General features: G+C 44.4%; 2 protein-coding genes across 2 annotated transcripts in view; one reads left to right on the top strand and one right to left on the bottom strand.

Moving 5' to 3' along the window:
- LOC103172548 (NACHT, LRR and PYD domains-containing protein 12-like) overlaps nt 1–15872 on the bottom strand; it is a gene marked incomplete at its 3' end in the record, with an annotated part of 64465 nt that extends 48593 nt beyond the window's left edge. Inside the window, 4 exon segments of the mRNA XM_042345849.1 lie at nt 2518–2689; nt 4678–4838; nt 9947–10095; nt 15443–15872. Of these exon segments, the coding sequence (XP_042201783.1) occupies nt 2518–2689; nt 4678–4838; nt 9947–10094 (481 nt within the window).
- Nucleotides 11290–17984, top strand: part of LOC103173782 (NACHT, LRR and PYD domains-containing protein 12-like) — a gene marked incomplete at its 3' end in the record, with an annotated part of 21185 nt that continues 14490 nt past the window's right edge. Inside the window, exon 1 of the mRNA XM_042345850.1 lies at nt 11290–11437. Coding sequence (XP_042201784.1) covers nt 11290–11437 — 148 coding nt within the window. The remainder of the gene's footprint in view (nt 11438–17984) is intronic.

The raw sequence follows: 17984 nt of genomic DNA, 5'->3' as shown, positions 1-17984 counted from the left end.
GAAATAGTTTTCTCCGGTTTGATGTCGTTGCTCTGAAGGAATTTATTGTCAAGATCCACTTACCTCTAAGTTCTTCTGGCACTTTCTCTTCACACCAGCACCGAAATACCTCAGTGGGAAGTCTGTCACCTGAAAATGTTTAATGTCAGTTAGTTGTGAAACGAGCCTGACAGGAGAGTAAGTCTTTATATTGGGTGTTTCATGTCATTATGGAATACTTTCCACTTCCATGTGTAGGAGGATTTCACCCAATTCTATCCCTTTACCCTGTATGCTGGATGCAGTACTGTGGTTTGACCAATTGCCATCAGATATGAAGTTCAGATTGACCTGTAACTTTCTCCATTTGAATGTTGACTAGACGCAGCTCTCCTGCCTTGGCTTCCGTCAGCTCCTGCTGGAAACGAGCTGCATATTATAGAGACAGTGACAACCCTCTGGGTCTGGATTGATCTGCTTACTCTCCAACCCACTGCCTCCTCTCGACTTGCTCAGGCCTCCTATTTGTCACCCATGTCCCCAGTTACACCATGGGTGGCTGTGCTTTCAGCCAATACGCCCCGAAGCTCTGGAGTTCTCTTCCTCTATCCCCTCGCCTTGCCCCCTCCTTCCTTATCTTCAGTTCGCTTCTGAAGTCCTTCTTCACCGCGCCTGTTGTCACCCCCGGCTCAGTGTCATGCTCTGCCTCTGCTAAGTGTTCTGGGAGGCTACACATCATGAGGGCAGGGGGCTTTATAAATACAAGTTGTTGTTGCTCGCTTGACTTTGCCTCACATCAGCAATATTGCCCATTTCTACCATGATGCACGTGTCCAGAAACATTCCTTCACACCTTCAGCAATTTCCGGCTCAATTACAGCAACACTTTGCTCCCTGGTATCCACGTCTTCACCTGCACAAGCTCCGGATTTTCCCCAAATCTGTAGCCGCTGCTCTATCCCACAGCAGACTTTGGGTCGATATCCTCCAGCCCTGCATGACTCCACTGATTCCACTTTCGCAATTAGATTTCCAGTTTTCCATATTCTCAAGCTTTCCATCCCTCCACGTCCTTCACATCTCTCCACGTTCCCCATCTCCACTCGTTCAAGTGCTTCATGAAAGGCTTCCTCTTTCACCGACCTCATGACAACCCCGCGCCACACACCACCAAACTCGAAGTCATGCTCCACGACTGTTCAGCTCTAAGTCACTGTTCTGTGTGGAGTGTGATATATGAAAGCAAGTGGTTGTTGTTGACAGTATTATCCCAGGATCCCTCTCAACTGTGCGACCTGCTTAGAGATGGCCTTCAATATGAAGTTGCTGTATGTACATAAATTGTTATGGTGTGGCACATGGTTAGAGGAACTGGGGGCAATGAAAACACTGGAAGTATGATTACTTCATTATGAGCCGAGAGCTCAGCCGATTGTTCTGGGGTTCTGATTGACAATAAATCGAAGCTCTCCCAAAAATGCTCTGTGAAAGTGAGTAAAGCAAACCAGATATTGGGATGTATCAAAGGATCAATAGCAGCCAAAAGAGTGGGAAAGTCCTGCAACTGTATAAATCACTGGTGAGATTGTAATTAGATACTGTGTACATTTCTGGTCACCACAGTACAACAAGGATGTTGGAGAAAGGGAGAAGATACAGAGCAGGGCAACTAGAATGATTGCGGGAATGGAGGGACTGGACTATGAGGAGAAACCAACTAAATTGGCCATGTTCACGCTGGAAGAGAAATTTGAGAGGCGACATGTTTGCTGTCTTTAAGATTCTAAAGCGATAGAGGATACGGATCATGATAGGCTGCTTCAACTTGTCCTGTCTATTAGGACCAGAGGATACGACCTGACTGAAAGGGGTAAATGCAGAAGAAATCTCCGCATAACTATTTCAGTAGGCGAATGGTGAACCTGTGGAGATGGTTGAAGCAGGAAATGTTGATTCTTTCAAACACAGATGAGATAGTTTTCTTTTAGGAACTAACATTTTGCGAGTCTTGAGCGAGTTTTGGGACAAATGTGCATGTTACCACCAGGAAGGTGGAAGCCGAACTAGATGGACCTTTGTCTTTTTATCATCTGTCATTTTGAATGTTCTTATCAATATATTATGTCCTTATCCAGGCAATCGATGGTTGTTTCCTTGACAGATACCTCTCGCCGGCTTGCCACCACCTACTCACCAACATTGGTCATGGTGTCAGTGTCGGGTGCCTTGTCTGACTCACTCCTTTACTTTGTTGCCACTTTCATGTATACAATATTTGTTATTTACCAGATATTAAACCAGACACTTCCTCAGCTCGGATTGACCTGACACTAGTTATACCCTGGTGATTAAACGCCCATTTCCCTACAAAACCATAGCTACAAATATGAGCGTATTGCATTTCCTTCAGCTTGCATCCAAATGTGTCAAAATTCGATAACCAGCCCCCATCCTCACATCCACCCCTTCACCCCTACCCATCCCCGCCCCCTCCCACCCCCCACCACCCCCCAACTTCCGCCATTTATTGTTTCCTACCCTTTTCCTGGATCTCTCTCAGGATTGTCTTCAGCTGTGGTTTATTGTCCTCCATTTTCACAAAAGCTTCCCACATCACACGCTGCACTCGGCCTCTTGCTGCAGTCACTAAATCCATAAGATATCTCGATGCTTCCAGTCTCTGATTCCTGTCTACCAGGTGTCTGATGTGCTGTAGGAACAGAAACAAAGGTGTGACATTGCACCCACACTGCTATGAGATGAACGGCTTTATTCAATATTTTGATTTTGGAGTCAGAACTCTCTCATCTGCCCAACTTGTCAATCTTCTGTTGTAAATCAGCCGGACTTATTTAGTAAGCTTTTTGTCTCTGAGACTGAAACTTGTGGTTTCAAGAATCACGTCGAGACACTGAACACACAGTCTACGTTGCTTCTCCAGTGCAAACCTGGGGATGTGCTGCAATTGCTGGAAGTTGTTTTCCTACAGAATAGGCGGTCCAACAAGGCCGGATTCAGCTATTTAGGTGAATGTGAAATATTTTGAGGGGCATTAACTGAGTGTATGACACTGTTGCTCAAGAGTATCCAGACCAAGCTGAGAATTCCATGCTTCACACATACACATGGAAACCCCAGAGATAGATTGTTGGAATGGAATAGCCTAACTTTCCCTGGAGGGAGGCAACCTGCTTACATAATTCCGGAAAGTATTAGACGTAGGTTGGCAAGAACCAAGACTTTGGAGGGAAACCAAGAGTGAGCCCAGTTGGTGTAACTGCTGGAATCCAACGAGCTAAAACCATACAGCTTGCCATTGATAAGCACTGCCTGATAAAATATTTGCTGCTTGACCAGGGAGAATGAAATTACCTGTTCGTTATAGGTTTAGCTACAGGGCCTTGAGGGAGTAAACCCCACTTACCTACAACCCCCCACCCACTCCCCCAGAAGCTGAACAATCATTAACTGGTTGTTATTATTATTATTATTGTATTTGTAAAGCTATATTTTTGAGCTAAGGGTTTTTTAAAGCTTTTTAATTAATCGCTATATACTTCCAGAATATCAACTGCTCGTAATCCTTTAATAAGGTGGGTTTGATTTGAGATCTCGCTCAGCAGCGGTTAAACGTATCTTACCGGTTGAGGTCAGCTTCCGATTGCATTTCTTATTTTTCTAGGAAGATGTTCATTCCTCTGAGAAAATGAGCAATCAGGTCCTTAACCATAGATCTGAGACCGGAAACGTTTTACACTCAGACACCTTCCTATCTCAAGGCTGAGAAACAAGCAGGCTGGGGAAGGCTGGAAAATAAAAGTTGTCCATCTATCTTTCTCCTTACCATTTCTTTTCTCAAGGGAAAAGAGCCTGCTGGGGGTTGCTTAAAAGAAAGCTGTATCTATGAAATGGTTGGAGTAGACTTGGGAGTTGACGATTCTTCCCAGCTGGACCTGGTAATATGGATTTACTGTATTTTCTCAGTTCGAGCTTGTGTGACTTACTGAACAACCTTTGGATTATTAAACAATCATAAGAACATAAGAATTAGGAGCAGGAGTCGGCCATTCGGCCCCTCGAGCCTGTGCCCCACCATTCGATAAGATGATGGCTGATCTTCTGACCTAACTCTGATTACCTCCTATTCCCATATCTCTTATTCCCTCTATATTTTAAAAATCTTTCAGGCTCAGCCTTGAAAATGTTCAAGGACTGAGCATCCACAGCCTTCTGGGGAAGTGAATTCCATAAATTCACTGCCGTCTGAGTGAAGAAATGTTTCCTCAACACTGTTCTGAAAGGCTGACTTTAATTTTAAGACTGTCATATCAGCCGTCTTCATCTGAATCTCTTAGATATTAGAGCTTTCCATCATTACGTGGATAGCTCAGATATACAAACAGTAATCCTCCCATTTGACATTATAGTTTATCATATTATTGAAACACCGCAATGCACTTTGCAGAAATTATTATAAAATGTATACATTTTGTTTTAATTGTCTATATTGTCAGCAGATGAACCTAATTGCACAATTAGAAATTGATGGTTGTATCACATTCTCGCTCCTGGTCTAGTGAAATGTTTGTTGAGGTCACTTGAATGCGTGATTGGAATCAATTTCCCTAATCAACGTAACATGTGAGACCGGGCTGTGCACTCTGAACTTTTAATTAATTTTAATGTTGCTCAACTTACCGCAAACTCTCTGCCTCTCAGTAGTTTCTCCATCATCGATGTCAAGTCCTCCACCAGATCATCCATCACCTCCAGTCTCTGCCTGAAGAACCAGGTCACCATGTGCAGCTCAGAGTCACTGTAACTTTTCAGAATTTGTCTGATTGCAGTTTTGCCGTCATCTGACAATATATAAGGTACATGTGAAAGTCAGTGAGAGCATTGAACATCATTACTACATTGGATGAAGGAGAAGTCTGTGGGGAAGGAGGCCTGAATGCAATCCAAAGCACTAGCAGAAGGCAGGGTAAGCGGGGAAGAAGCAGAATAGGAACGTTGTTGTCATAAATAACAGGATCGAGGGGATCCTCTGTAGTCCAGATCGAGAGCCCAGGAGGGTCTGTTTTCTTCCCGGTGTTAGGGTAAGGGATATTTCAACGCAGTTGGACAGGAACGTAGAAAGGGAGGGGATAAAAATCAGTTGTCGTTATCCACGCGGGAACCAATGTCGTAGGGAAGAGGAAGCAAGAGGTCCTGCTGAGGGAGTATCCAGAGCTGGGGATGAACTAAAAAACAGGACAATCTGCGCATTGCCACCCGAGCCATGTGCTAATCGGCTGAGATCAACAGATCAGGGAAATGAATGTGTGGTGTGAGGTGCAGGGGCTCCATTTTGTGGGACACTGGCAACAGTACTGGGAGAGGAATGAACTTCGCTGCTGGGACGGGCTGCACTTTAAGTCGGCTGGGACCCAGGTTCCAGCGAGAAGGATCAACAGGACTGTAGAAAAAGGTTTGAACCAGTAAAGGGGAGGGGTGTTTTGGGAATCAATAACCAAAACATAAAGCAACGAGATGATGAGAGCAACAGTCAGAATGCATACAGTGATTGAGACATAAATACTACAAGAAGAAATAAGCTAATAGGACGTTATCACAAAAATGTGTAACACGTCAAATAGTCTGAGATGAATATCGTCAGGGCATATAGGCATGTCGGGGACAGTTACCCAAATAAGAGTTATTTCCACAAATAGATGTAGTATAAGCAATAAAACAAGTGAATTACCAGCACAATGTCAGCTTGAAGGTTGGAGTTTATCAGCTATTGTTATATCCTTTGCAGGACTTGGAGCTAAATATTCCAGGCCATAAGACCTTTGAAAAACAGGGACAAATGGACAGGAGGAGGAGTAGCAATATGGAAAAAAAGGCCCTATTGCAGCAGTGCAAAAGGAAAGATATCAGTTAGCGCGATCAGGTTGTGGAGAGACTGTGGGTAGAATTAAGGAACAACAAATGATGTAAAACTATGCAAACGTAGTGTACATATCTCGAGAGAGTCACGATATAATGGAGAAATGTATAAATATGGAGATCAGGGAAACATGTAGCAGAAACAAGGTGGTTTTAATGGGAGATTTAAATTTGCACATCGACTGGGAGAAAGAAGCAATACACCTCAAGTCATAAAGGCAACACATTTCTAGAATGTATTCAGGACAGTGTTTCCAACAATATGTTTCAGATCCAACAAAGTAACATGCCACTGGATTTGGTGATTAGTAAGATCCAGAACCAGTTAACAATCTGACAGTAAGGAAACATCTTGAAAATATTGATCATAATATGACTGAATTTGACATTAGCTTTGAGAGGGAGGAGGAAGATTCCCAAACCAAGGTTTTAAATTTAAGTCAAGGGAGCCGCGAGGTGTTCAGATACAGAAGGCGTTGCCTGAAACAACAACAAGATTACTTTGGGTAGCGCCTATCACGTCAGGAGTACGTCCCAAGGCAATGAAATGGTGTAGAAGCCGAATACATAGCAACTTTTAAGAGAGATGTCAATAACTATTTGGGGAGGACAAGCTGCAGGGCTATGGGCAGAGAGAGAAGGGAAGTGGGATTGATTTGGAAAAGCTCTTTTGAAAGAGCCGACATAGACACGATGGGCCGAATGGCCTACTTCTGTTCTCTATAATTCTATGATTCCATGATAAACATCAATGGGATGAGAAATAAATGAACCACAGTAAACTGGGCTGCAACGTAATTTGGGAAACCTGCAGAAAAACAATGAGAATTATTCAAAATAGTATTTGATACAAAACAGAACAAGTACATAGCTCTAAAATGCAAAAGCTCCAATCGTGTAGTTAAGCAACCATGGTGGACAAAAGCGGTTAGAGACTGTACCAAGCTAAGAGAAAAGGCTTTCGCAAATGCAGGGAAAAAGTGGGAATGCAGAGGACTTGGATAAATTCAAAAGGCAACAAAAGGGATATAAAGAAATTAATAAGAGGAGCAATAAGGGAATATGAAAAAAAACTTGCAATAGATATTAAAACAAATAGTGAAAGCTTTCATAAATATAACTAAGAGAAAGAGAGTGAGTGGTTAACGTTAATGCGGGCCCGTCAAAGTCAGATGTAGTTAAGACTCTGGTGGAAAGTAACGAAATGGTTCGTTAAATAAATACTTTGCTACCGGATTTACAGTAGGGGAAGAGGACAAAGTCCCAGTCGTACAGGGAAACCTAAACATAAGTCAAAGTGAAACCATAATAAAATGAAGATAAATAATAATGGTAATGGCGAAAACAATGAAACTGAAGGCAGATAATTCTCCAGGACACAATAGTTTCCAACAAGGATTCAGGAAATAGGAGAGGAGATTGCAGTTACATCCATCATAATTTACCCAAACTCACTAGGTTGGGAAGTGTGCTCCTGCATAGGAAAATTGTGAAAGTCACCCATTTACATCGGGAGGGAGGGCGGGAGAAACCAGGAAACTACAGGCTTGTCAGCTTAACATCAGTAGGAAAAATACAGGAATCCATCATCAGGGAAAAAGAGACTGAACACTTGGACAGGTATGAGCTGGTCAAAGAGAGTCAGCATGGGTTTGTGAAGGGTAGATCGTCTCTGACTAATCTAGTTGAATTTTTTGTGGAGTCCACTAAAATGCTGGATAAGAGTGTCTATAGATGTTGTTGAGCTTGATAAGGTTCCCCACATAAGATTATTAGCGTAAAACGAAGCGCATGGAGTTCCAAGTAACCTTGTGAGGTGGCTTGGCAATTTGTTCGGAGGCAGGAAACAGAGCGCAGGGATAAAGTGGATATTCTCGGATGGGCAGGAAGTGAAAGAAGTGTCCCCCAACAATCGGTACTGGGACGTCAGCTATTACCTTTACCAAATATACAGCTATTCACCATTGTGGAGTCCTGTAGCTCAGTGGTTAGAGCACTCGCGTTGCAAGCGAGAGAACTGAGTTCAATTCCAGACAGAGGGAGAAACCTTGGGTAAGTTTCCTTACTCCACACAGAGCCTAATAATAATCCCTCCAAAACTCCAAAAAAATAAAATTGGTCATTTTCAATCTACGACTGTTTGTGGGACATTGCTGTGCGCAATTGGCTGCCGCGTTCGCCCACAAATTTACAGTGAATTCATTTTACAGTATGTTATGTGAAGCGCTTTGGGACGTCGTTCCGATGTGAAAAGCGCTATATCAAATGCAAGGATTATTATTATTATTATATACAACGTTAAAGGCGCACTATAAATGTAATTTTGTTTTGTTGCACAATATATAGATATAATATGTAAATAACTTGGAAGAAGGAATAGAAAGTGTTATATCTGAGATGGTACACTAAGCTAGGAGGCTCAGTAAGTTGTGGAGAAGGGAGTGGAAAGACACAAAGGGAATCTCCACCACCTGGAGACTGTGTTCTGTTTTGAGCGTCACACCAGAGGAATAATATATTGGCTCTGGAGGGGGTGCAGCGCAGGTTCACCAGAATGTGATCAGGCCAAAAATGATTAAGTTACGAGGAAAGACTGCTTAATCTTGGATTGTATTCCCTTACATTTAGAAGATTGAGGGAGGATTTGATTCAGTAATTTAAGATGATAAACAGAAGATGAAAGGGACATAGCCTTACTATTAGAACCAGGCCATTTTGGAGTGAAATAGGGAAGAATATTTTCACTCAAAGCATGGAAGCAGTCAAGAATTCTTCCACCAAATGGATCCAGCAACACCCTCAAAAGAGACTATAATAGATTTTCGGTAGGTTATGTTATTATGTGATATCGAAAGAAAGCGGGAAATTGGAATTGAAAGGACAAGTTGAGGTGCAGATCAACCAAGATCTAATTAAATGGTGAAAGAGGCTCTAAGGGTTTCACGGCCTGCTCCTGTTGCTATACTCTATGTCCCAGGTGAGATTTTGTGTGGAGAAATGTGAAGTGATTCACATGGGGACAGAAAATCCAGTAAGCGACTAGTATTTGAACGGAAGGAAAATGATATGGTAAATGAAAAGGATCTGATAGATCTGATTGACAATACATTAAGCTCTCCCAATAATGCTCTATGACAATGAGTAAAGCGAACCCGATGTTGGGATGCATCAAAAGATCAATAACAAGCCGAAATAGTGTGGTAAACCTGTCAGTGTATGAATCAATTGGTAAGACTACACTTAGAGCAATGCATACATTTCTGGACGTCGTAGTAACGGATATTGCAGAAATAGGAGATGATACAAAGTAGTGCGACGAAAATGATTGAGGGAATGGAGGGACTGCATTATCATGAGCGACTTAGTAAACTGGCCATGTTCACCCTGGAAAAGAGAATATGGAGAGGCGAACTGATTGCTTTCTTTAAGTTTCCAAAATCGCTAAAGAATATAGATCATAAGAGACGTGTGCAACTTCTCCAGAATGGCAAAAAAACAGAGGACATGGCCTGAGATTGTTTGGGGTTAAATTCAGAACAAACGTAGGCAAAAACTATTTCAGAGAGAGAGTAGTGAAGTTGTGGAATAGGCTTCCAAGGGAGACTGTTGAAGCAGGAAATGTTGATTCCTACAAACACAGGAAATAACATTATGGGATATAGTACAGAGGTAATACAGGATATATGGGCATTCGACCACCAAGAAGGTGGAAGGTGAAGCAATATAATAAATAATAATCCTTTTATTTGATATAGCGCTTTTCAAGTATTCTCGACATCTCAAAACGCTTCACAAATAGACTAAAGCGAAGTGACCATAACATATGTGGGCGAAGTAGATGGACCTTGGCATTTTTCTCGTTTAGCATTTCTTATGCCTACTGATGATGCCAAGAGAGGGCGTGTAGATGTTGATTGGAGGATCAAGGACAGAGCCCTGAGGAACAACACGAGACAGTGCGGGTGCTACAGGAAAATCTGCAGGTGGTGGATAAACAACTGGATTGAAAAACAGGTTCCATAACTGCTCCCACCTTTTTGCCGAATACCACCAGCTCTTGTTCTCTCTGGTGGACGATCTCTTTCCCGTTCCACAGCCCTTGTTGTGGAACAAGCTGAGGCCTGACTGCTTTGCCGTGTGCTGCTCTGTACAGGGGCTGCTGAAGAACTGGAGCCTTCCATCCTGTAACAGAGATCAGTATTAAATGGAATGAGTTACAGATTGTTCATGTGGTGACACAGATCTACAGCTAATGCATTGACTGTCATTGTTCCTCGTGCTTCCTGTCATGTGCACCTGTGTCCACAGCAGCTCTTGGATTTCCTCAAATTTCCTCATGGGTTGTCGGGTTTAGAACCACAACTTTCTGACTGAGAGGCCATAGAACTACCAACTGAGCCAAGTGATACACATTCAAGCTGTAAATATTAGATAAGATATACCCCAGAAGGTGTATTAACTGTGCCAGAGGTACAAACAGACAGGAAATTGGTACAGATCAGCAGAACTTTTTTCATGCACAAATCAGTGAGAATCTGGAATGTCCTATGGGAGCAATGGTTGAGGCAGAATTCATATTGGCTTTCAAAAGGAAACAAAATAAATACTGAAAAACGGCAAAAGGAATCAACCATCACATACAGAGTAAAAGAATGATCATAAGAAGGGTGGGTCCAATTAGCGACCAAAAAGGAAAACTTCAAATGGAGTCAGAGGGCACGGCTGAGGTACTGAATGACTACTTCACTTCTTTCTTCACAAAAGAAGACGCTGAGTCACGATAAATTAGGAGGCGCCAGATATATTGAATAGGATGAAGATAGATAGAGAAGGTAATTAAAAGATGAAATGCATCCAAGATTGCTGAGGATATTTAGGGTGGAAACAGCGGATCCTCTGTACACAATCTTTCGATCCTCCTTGGGTATCGGAGTAGAGCCTGAGGACTGAAGGGCTACAACTATTATATCCATTTTCAATAAAGGAGAGAGAGATAAGGACAGTCAGCCTAATGTAAGTGGTGGGGAAACTTCTAGAGACACCAATCGGGGACAAAATTAATCTTGGCTTAGAAAATCATTAGCTAATTAATGACATTCAAAACAGTTTTGCTGCAGACAAACTTAATTGAGCTCCGCGATGATACAACGGAGAGGATTGATGAAGGCTCTCCCGCCAATGGTGGGGCAGATGGGTCGTGGGATGTGGAGCAGGCCGGAGCCGGTTTAACGGGGAGAAACGGTGGGTTGGAAGAGGATTAGGTGTTCGCAGTTAGGGCGGGGCGAGACCATGGAGAGCATTGTATTTGAGGACCAGGATCTTACATTGGATCATCTGAAGGATACGGAGCCTGTAGAGTAGTGCGAGAGTGGGGATATGGGGTCACGGAGTTTAGTTCAGGAGCCGACAAGGGCTGCAGAGCTCGTTGTGGATTACCTGCAGGCGGCTGTGGGAGGAGTTTGGAAGGCCAAGAAGCAAAACCTTTGCATAGTCGATCCTGGAGTTGATGAAGGCTTGAACAAGAGTACAGCGGCCTGAGGCGTGAGGTAGTGGCGGAGTCGGGCGATGTTACGGCAGTGACGGAAGGCAGAGCGGGTCATGGCTTGGATGTGGGGAAGAAAAGAGAATGGATGCTCGAACAAGACACAAAGGTTCCTGACTGGCTGGTGAGTTGAAGTGTGCAACCATGGAGGTTGGTGCTGCCAGAGCCTGAGGTGCTGAGGCGCTGGCGCGAGCCAATCAGGAGGACCTCACACTTGTCCACGTTCGACTGTAGGAAGTTTGCACTCTTCCAGGACTTGATGTCTGACAGGCAGTCTGTCAGGGACATAGAATTCAAAAGTGAGGAGGTTATATTGAATATTTATAAGTTGCTGGTTTGGCCTCAGTTGGAGTTTGCCTTCAGTTGTTGTCACTGCATTTAGGAAAGACGTTAGGTCATTGGACAGTGTGCAAATGAGGTTTACCAAGATGGTGCCAAGAAGGAAGGACCTCAGTTATAAGGAGAGGTTAGCGAAACAAGGATTATTCTCCCTCGAGCAGAGAAGATTAAGATGGGATCTAATAGAGGTTATAAAGATCGTGAAAGGATTTCATAGGTTGAAACGGGAACAACTGTTTCCACAGCATGTGAGTCAATATTCCGAGGTCAACGATTTTAGGTAGTTGTCAAAAGAAACTGAGGGGAAGTTGGGAAAACTTTATTCACCAGCGAATTGTTCGAATCAGGAATGGATTCTCTGAAGGTGTAGTGGAAGCCTATTCAAAAACAACTTTCAAGAGAGAAATAGATGGGTGTTTGGGGAGGACAGGATTGCAGGCTATGGAGAGAAAGCCGGACAGTGGGGTTGAGTTGAATTGCTCGTTCAGGAGCTGGCGCAGACGCGATGGGCTAAATGGCCTTTTCCTGTGCTTTATCATTCTATGATTAAATGATATTATCCGTCTCATTATTTTTACAGAAAGAAAGGAAACCAGTCGCTGGGACAACTAACCACAAGGTACGTGCAGTACTGAACTCACAGCCACTTGTTCCTCTCTGCTGCTGACAGTCACAGCACGAGAGCAAAGGGCAAAAACAACATGTAAATCAAACACAGCTCAAGTATACTATAAACACGTACAAACAGCTCAAACTGGGGCCATTTATTTCACTGACAATCGGACAGTTGTAAATGTAGGTTTGGTATATATCCTGATAATTTGAGCTGAAAAACCATGTTGTGTTGAATTTGTCCGTTTCACCACAATCAGAGCGTTACCCACACAGCCCAGAGCTGCAGATTACATCGTTATTAATAGAGAAACAGCCCCTCAAAATGGCTGTCACAGGCCCGGATACAACAAAATGTCTGCTCTCAGCAATGGAGTCTTGTTAAAGCCTGGTGTGTGCCAGCACCTCCATATCTACACACACACAGACGCACAGCCAGAATGACAGTGATAAATATAAACAGAGAGAGACACGGAGACTCACAGAGAGAGATATACGCCGGCATTCATCGAGAGAGAGAATCACACAGGTAGAAAAAGGACAATTGCCAGAGAGAGAGAGAAAGAGTGAGAGAGAAGGGGGCGATAGTGAGAGATACATACACATACAAACATACAGATACAGAGACGTGAGAGACAGAGATACACACATGCAGAGAGAGAGAGAGACACACACACATACAGTGAGATACATACATATATAGAGAGATATATTCACACACAGATAGATAGAGTGACAGACACAGAGATATGCACACACGTTGGTAAAGAGAGGGTGACATACACACGCAGATACACACAGGCATAGAGAGACAGAGACAGAGACGCAGAAATACCCTCACACACAAACACAGAGAATCAGATCCAGGGAGAGATACGCTCACAAACCAACACAATTTGACAGCGAGAGAGGTACACACAGAGAGAGATAAACACACACATATAGGCACAGAAAGAGGGACAGAGAGACACACAGAGAAAGTTTCTGAACGTGATGTGACGTTTGTGTCTCTCCCAAAATTTTAACATAGCTGTCACAGGCCTGGATAGCACACAATGCCTACTCTGGACCACTGAGGCCTGGTAAAGCCTGGCGTGTGCCACCAATGCCATGCGCACACACTAACGCTCACACTTACACACAGACACTCGTACACAGACACATATGCACACAGACGCATGCACACACATATACATATGCACACACACAGGTACATACGCACACATAGGGCCAAATACACCTACAGGCATCCACCCATATACACATAAACACAAACACATGCACTAAAGCGCATACACATACACACTCAAACACAGACACACACAGTGAGATACAAACAAGATGTACAGAGAGATATACATGTAGAAAGATACACACGCAGACAGAGACTTACAGAGACACAGAGAGAGAGACAGATTCATGGAGTTTCACAACACGCACAAACACATACACAGATACAGACACACTTTAATACTGCTGCTGTCACACACAGCCCGGGACGGCAGAGGACACAGTGTGGGAGCTGCCCTCCCTGCTCCATAGTTGGCCACAGTGAGAAGTCAGAGCATTTTCAGTCAACAACTGCAGACCCAGCTTCTTGTTCTGCATCTGTCTCAATGCTTGTACGAGAAAACAGGAAACCAGGCGCTGGGTGAACTAACCACAAGGGATGTGCAGAGCTGAACTCGTTGCCTCTGCTTCCTCTCTGCTGCTGATAGTCACAGCACGAAAGAAAAGGGCAATAACAATATGAAAAACAGCTTAAACATAACATAAATGTATAGCAACGGCTCAAAATAGAGCCATTTGATTCACTGAGAATCGGACGTTTGAGAATGTAGATTTGGCATCAATCCTCCTAATTTAACCTGTAAAACCATGTTGTATTGAGTTCACTTGTGCCAACATAGTGGGTGCGTTACCCACAATGCCAGAACCGCAGTTTATACCTTTATTAACAGAGAAACAAAAGCGTTTCCATAAATAAACCATTTCGTTTCGAGGCCGCATTGAGAGTCAGTAACCAAAAACTGACTGTAATACAAAGACACGCACAGGAAGAGAGAGAGAGAGATACATACAGCCAAAGAGAGTTTGATATAGATATGAACATTTGCACAGATAGGGACAGATAGGGATACACAGAGAGAGAAACACACATAGACAGACAGAGAGTTAAACACATACGGAGAGAGATACAAATACAGACTCACACAGAACCAGAAATAGGGAAACACACACAAACAGATATATGCAGACACACACCACAGAGGTATACACAGACATAGATACAGAGCGAGGGAGAGAGACACAGATGCACATAAAGGCACACAAAGACAGAAGGAGATCTAGATAGACAAAGAGACACAGAATGGATTATTACCTACAGAAAGCAATCCACCAATTAACTAACAAGTGAGTTCCTACAAACAGCTCGGTAAAGAGAGGTGTGTCCAGTGAAGAATCTTGCTTAAAGTTTTGACCGGCCAGGGAATTGAACCCAGGTCTTGTTTGGGAGGGGAGTGCTATGTTGCCTGTGCTCTAACAACCAAGCTTTCAGCTTCTGTTTCAAGATCCTCTCACTCATCTTTCAAATCATTTAATCCCCTCGCAATACCCTCAGTGTACGAAAAGCTTAACCACCACCACACGCTCCCCCACACTACTCTGCAAACCACTGTCTCCACGTGGCTGGCTCCGGCCTCCAAGTTTCCCCTCCCAAATCCCCCCCCCACTCCCCCCGGGCCTGCGTTACAGTTTTGGTGCCCATTCCCTCCTCACCTTCAAGTTGTGCCTAATCGCCTTCCATTTTGTTTGTGCTAATGGTCACCTATCCCTCCCTCTCCCCTTAATTTGGGTTCAGACTCCATCACTGTCAAGCGCTCCAGGACGCTACCCCGCGTGAAGGGCGCCATGTAAATTTATGTTCGTGTTATCAGCTACAGGACTCCAAAAATCTGCAGATCAAAAGTGACCTGGTGCTGAGGTTAAACATTAATGTAAATGACGTTGAGATAATTAATGCCCTGAGCCTACCTCGGTGCTGCTCTTAGTGCCCAGTTGTTGACGGGAGTGAATTCCCTCCTCCTGGCCTCTCGCTCTCCGAGCTATCGATTTCCTGTTCAGAGAAAAGGATGTGTTCACTTGATGTTTCTGCCTCAGACACAGTAATCTACAAATGTGCTGCTGTCTGTCTGTCTGACCAACTACTGGTAACAGAATCTCCTCTCTGAACCATGGTTGGCTGCAGTTCCTATCAGTGTGCTGGAAGCATCTGATTGGTTTGAATAAAGAAGATCCTACGCCCCAATTGCCATCTATAGAGAAAGAGCATTCTGCCATCAAATTATACAATCCATTTTTGTTTCAGACTTCTGGCACATCAACCTCTATGCCACACTATCCCTGATATTCCAGAGCCTCACAGTAAAGAATCCCGCCCTGTATCTGTGTCAGCGCATTGGGACATCCTCCCGACGTGAAAGGCGCTACACAAATGTAATCTTGTTGTTGCTGTTGTTATTCTTGTTCTTGTTATAGAAGAGTCTCGTTGGTGCTGAACTGGCTTCAATGTAACATGCCTGGCAATGGGATGTGGGAATCAAACCAGCCCTCTGTTACAGTCTCTAGTCCAGTTCTTGAGTCAGGGGGAGCCGCAGTATTGCAGGGCACCACTGCTGTCAATAGCACATCCCAGCCTGGCCCAAGGGCAGGACCTGGAAGGGCAGACCAGTCACAGGGCGCAGGGAATCCTGAAATGGGCATAGCGGAGAGGATTGCAAAGGAGGAGGATCTGCAGGTGGAGAAGGGTGGGCTTGGGTAAGGGAGGGGGTCTGTGAGGGGAAAGAGGTGCATGTTTGGGGATGGAGCGCAGGCGAGTTGGTTGGGGAAGGTATAGGTGGGAGTGGAAGTGGTGGACAGGGTGTGGGTATTGGGGAACCAAAGTTGAAATGTTTCTTGAGTGGGATTAGCGTGTGGGCCCCCAGTTGGATCCACTGATGTAAACTAACAGCTGATAGTCAGGAGCGGCTGCTTCATTGCTGCGGGTATCAAACTCAGCACAGGACAGGCAGAGCACACACTGTAGGTACTGCCCTCTACACACACACTCAAAGTCCGGTATGGGCAGAGCAAACAGTGTGGGCAGAGAGACAAACACACACCCAAACAGATACATACACAGACACATACACACAGATACAGAGCGAGATTCAATGCTGGTGTGAAATGCAGCCCTGGAAGCAGAGCACAGTGTGGGTATTGCAGTTTATTTCTTGATTAATGGAGAAACAACAGCATTTCCACAAAAACACAATGACATCCCCAGGCCACAATGTGACACAATAACCAGTAACTGACTGGAATACAGCGAGGGAGAGAGAAATTCACACACACAGACAAACATAGAGAGAGAAATACAGAGAGATAAAAATATGGCCTGAGAGGTGAGGCGGGGGCAAAGGTGGGTAATGTTACGGAGGTGGCGGAAGGTAGACATGGAACTGATGTATGGCAGAAAGTTGAGTTGTGTGACAAACAAGATGCACACACGCAGTCAGTGAGACTGTGACACAAACAAACAGTTACAGAGGCTGAGAGGCAGACAGAGATGCATACAGAAAGAGAGAAATACACAGCAAAACACAGATAGAGAAGCACACACATACACTAACTGCTGCTGGTGTCAAACACAGCCCGAGACAGGCAAAACACACAGCGTGGGTGGGCACTGCACTCCCTTCACACACACAGACACACATCCCGAGACAGGCAGAACACACAGTGTGGGCACTGCCCTCCCTGCTCCATAGTTGGCCACAGTGAGATGTCAGAGGGTTTTCAGTCAACAAGTAAAACATCAGCTTCTTATTCTACATTTGTCTCTTATTAATTGTGCAGAAAGAAACAGGAAATCAGTTACTCGGAAATGTAACCACAGAGGGATGTGCAGAGCTGATCTCACAGCCTCTCGTTCCTCTCTGCTGCTGACAGTCACAGCACGAGAGCAAAGGGCAAAAATGACAAGTAAATTAAACACAGCTCAAATATGCCACAAACATACAGCAACAGCTCAAACTGGAGCTGTTTGTTTCACTGACCATCGGACGGTTGAGAATGTGGATTTGGTGCAAATACTGTTAATTCGAGTTGTAAAACCATGTTTTGTTGAGTTCACTTGTGGGCACTAAATCAGTGCGTTACCCACATAGCCCAGACCTGCAGTTTATATTTTTATTAACAGACAAACAGCAGTGTTTCCACAAACACACCATTGCCTCTCTGGGCTTCAGAGAGGCTCTAACCAGTAACTGAGTGGAAGGAACGCTGGGGCTGCGGGGCAGGAGGAGGGAGTGGGCTGGGGGGAATGAGGAGGGAGTGGAATGGGGCTGGGGGCAGGAGGAGGGAGTGTGCTCGGGCTGGGAGGGCAGGGAAGGAGGCAGTGGAAGTGGTGGGCTGGGGGCAGGAGGAGGAGAGTGTGCTCAGGGACTGGAGGCAGGAGGAAAGGGCGCGAGAATTGCAACACCATTTATACAACGTCCAAGTACCTCCGGATCTTAACAGCTACCGATAGCGCTAT

The sequence above is a fragment of the Callorhinchus milii genome, unplaced genomic scaffold (genome assembly GCF_018977255.1).
Source record: "Callorhinchus milii isolate IMCB2004 unplaced genomic scaffold, IMCB_Cmil_1.0 Scaffold116, whole genome shotgun sequence".
Taxonomy (NCBI): Eukaryota; Metazoa; Chordata; class Chondrichthyes; order Chimaeriformes; family Callorhinchidae; genus Callorhinchus; species Callorhinchus milii.
This window is presented reverse-complemented; position numbering and strand designations above follow the sequence as displayed.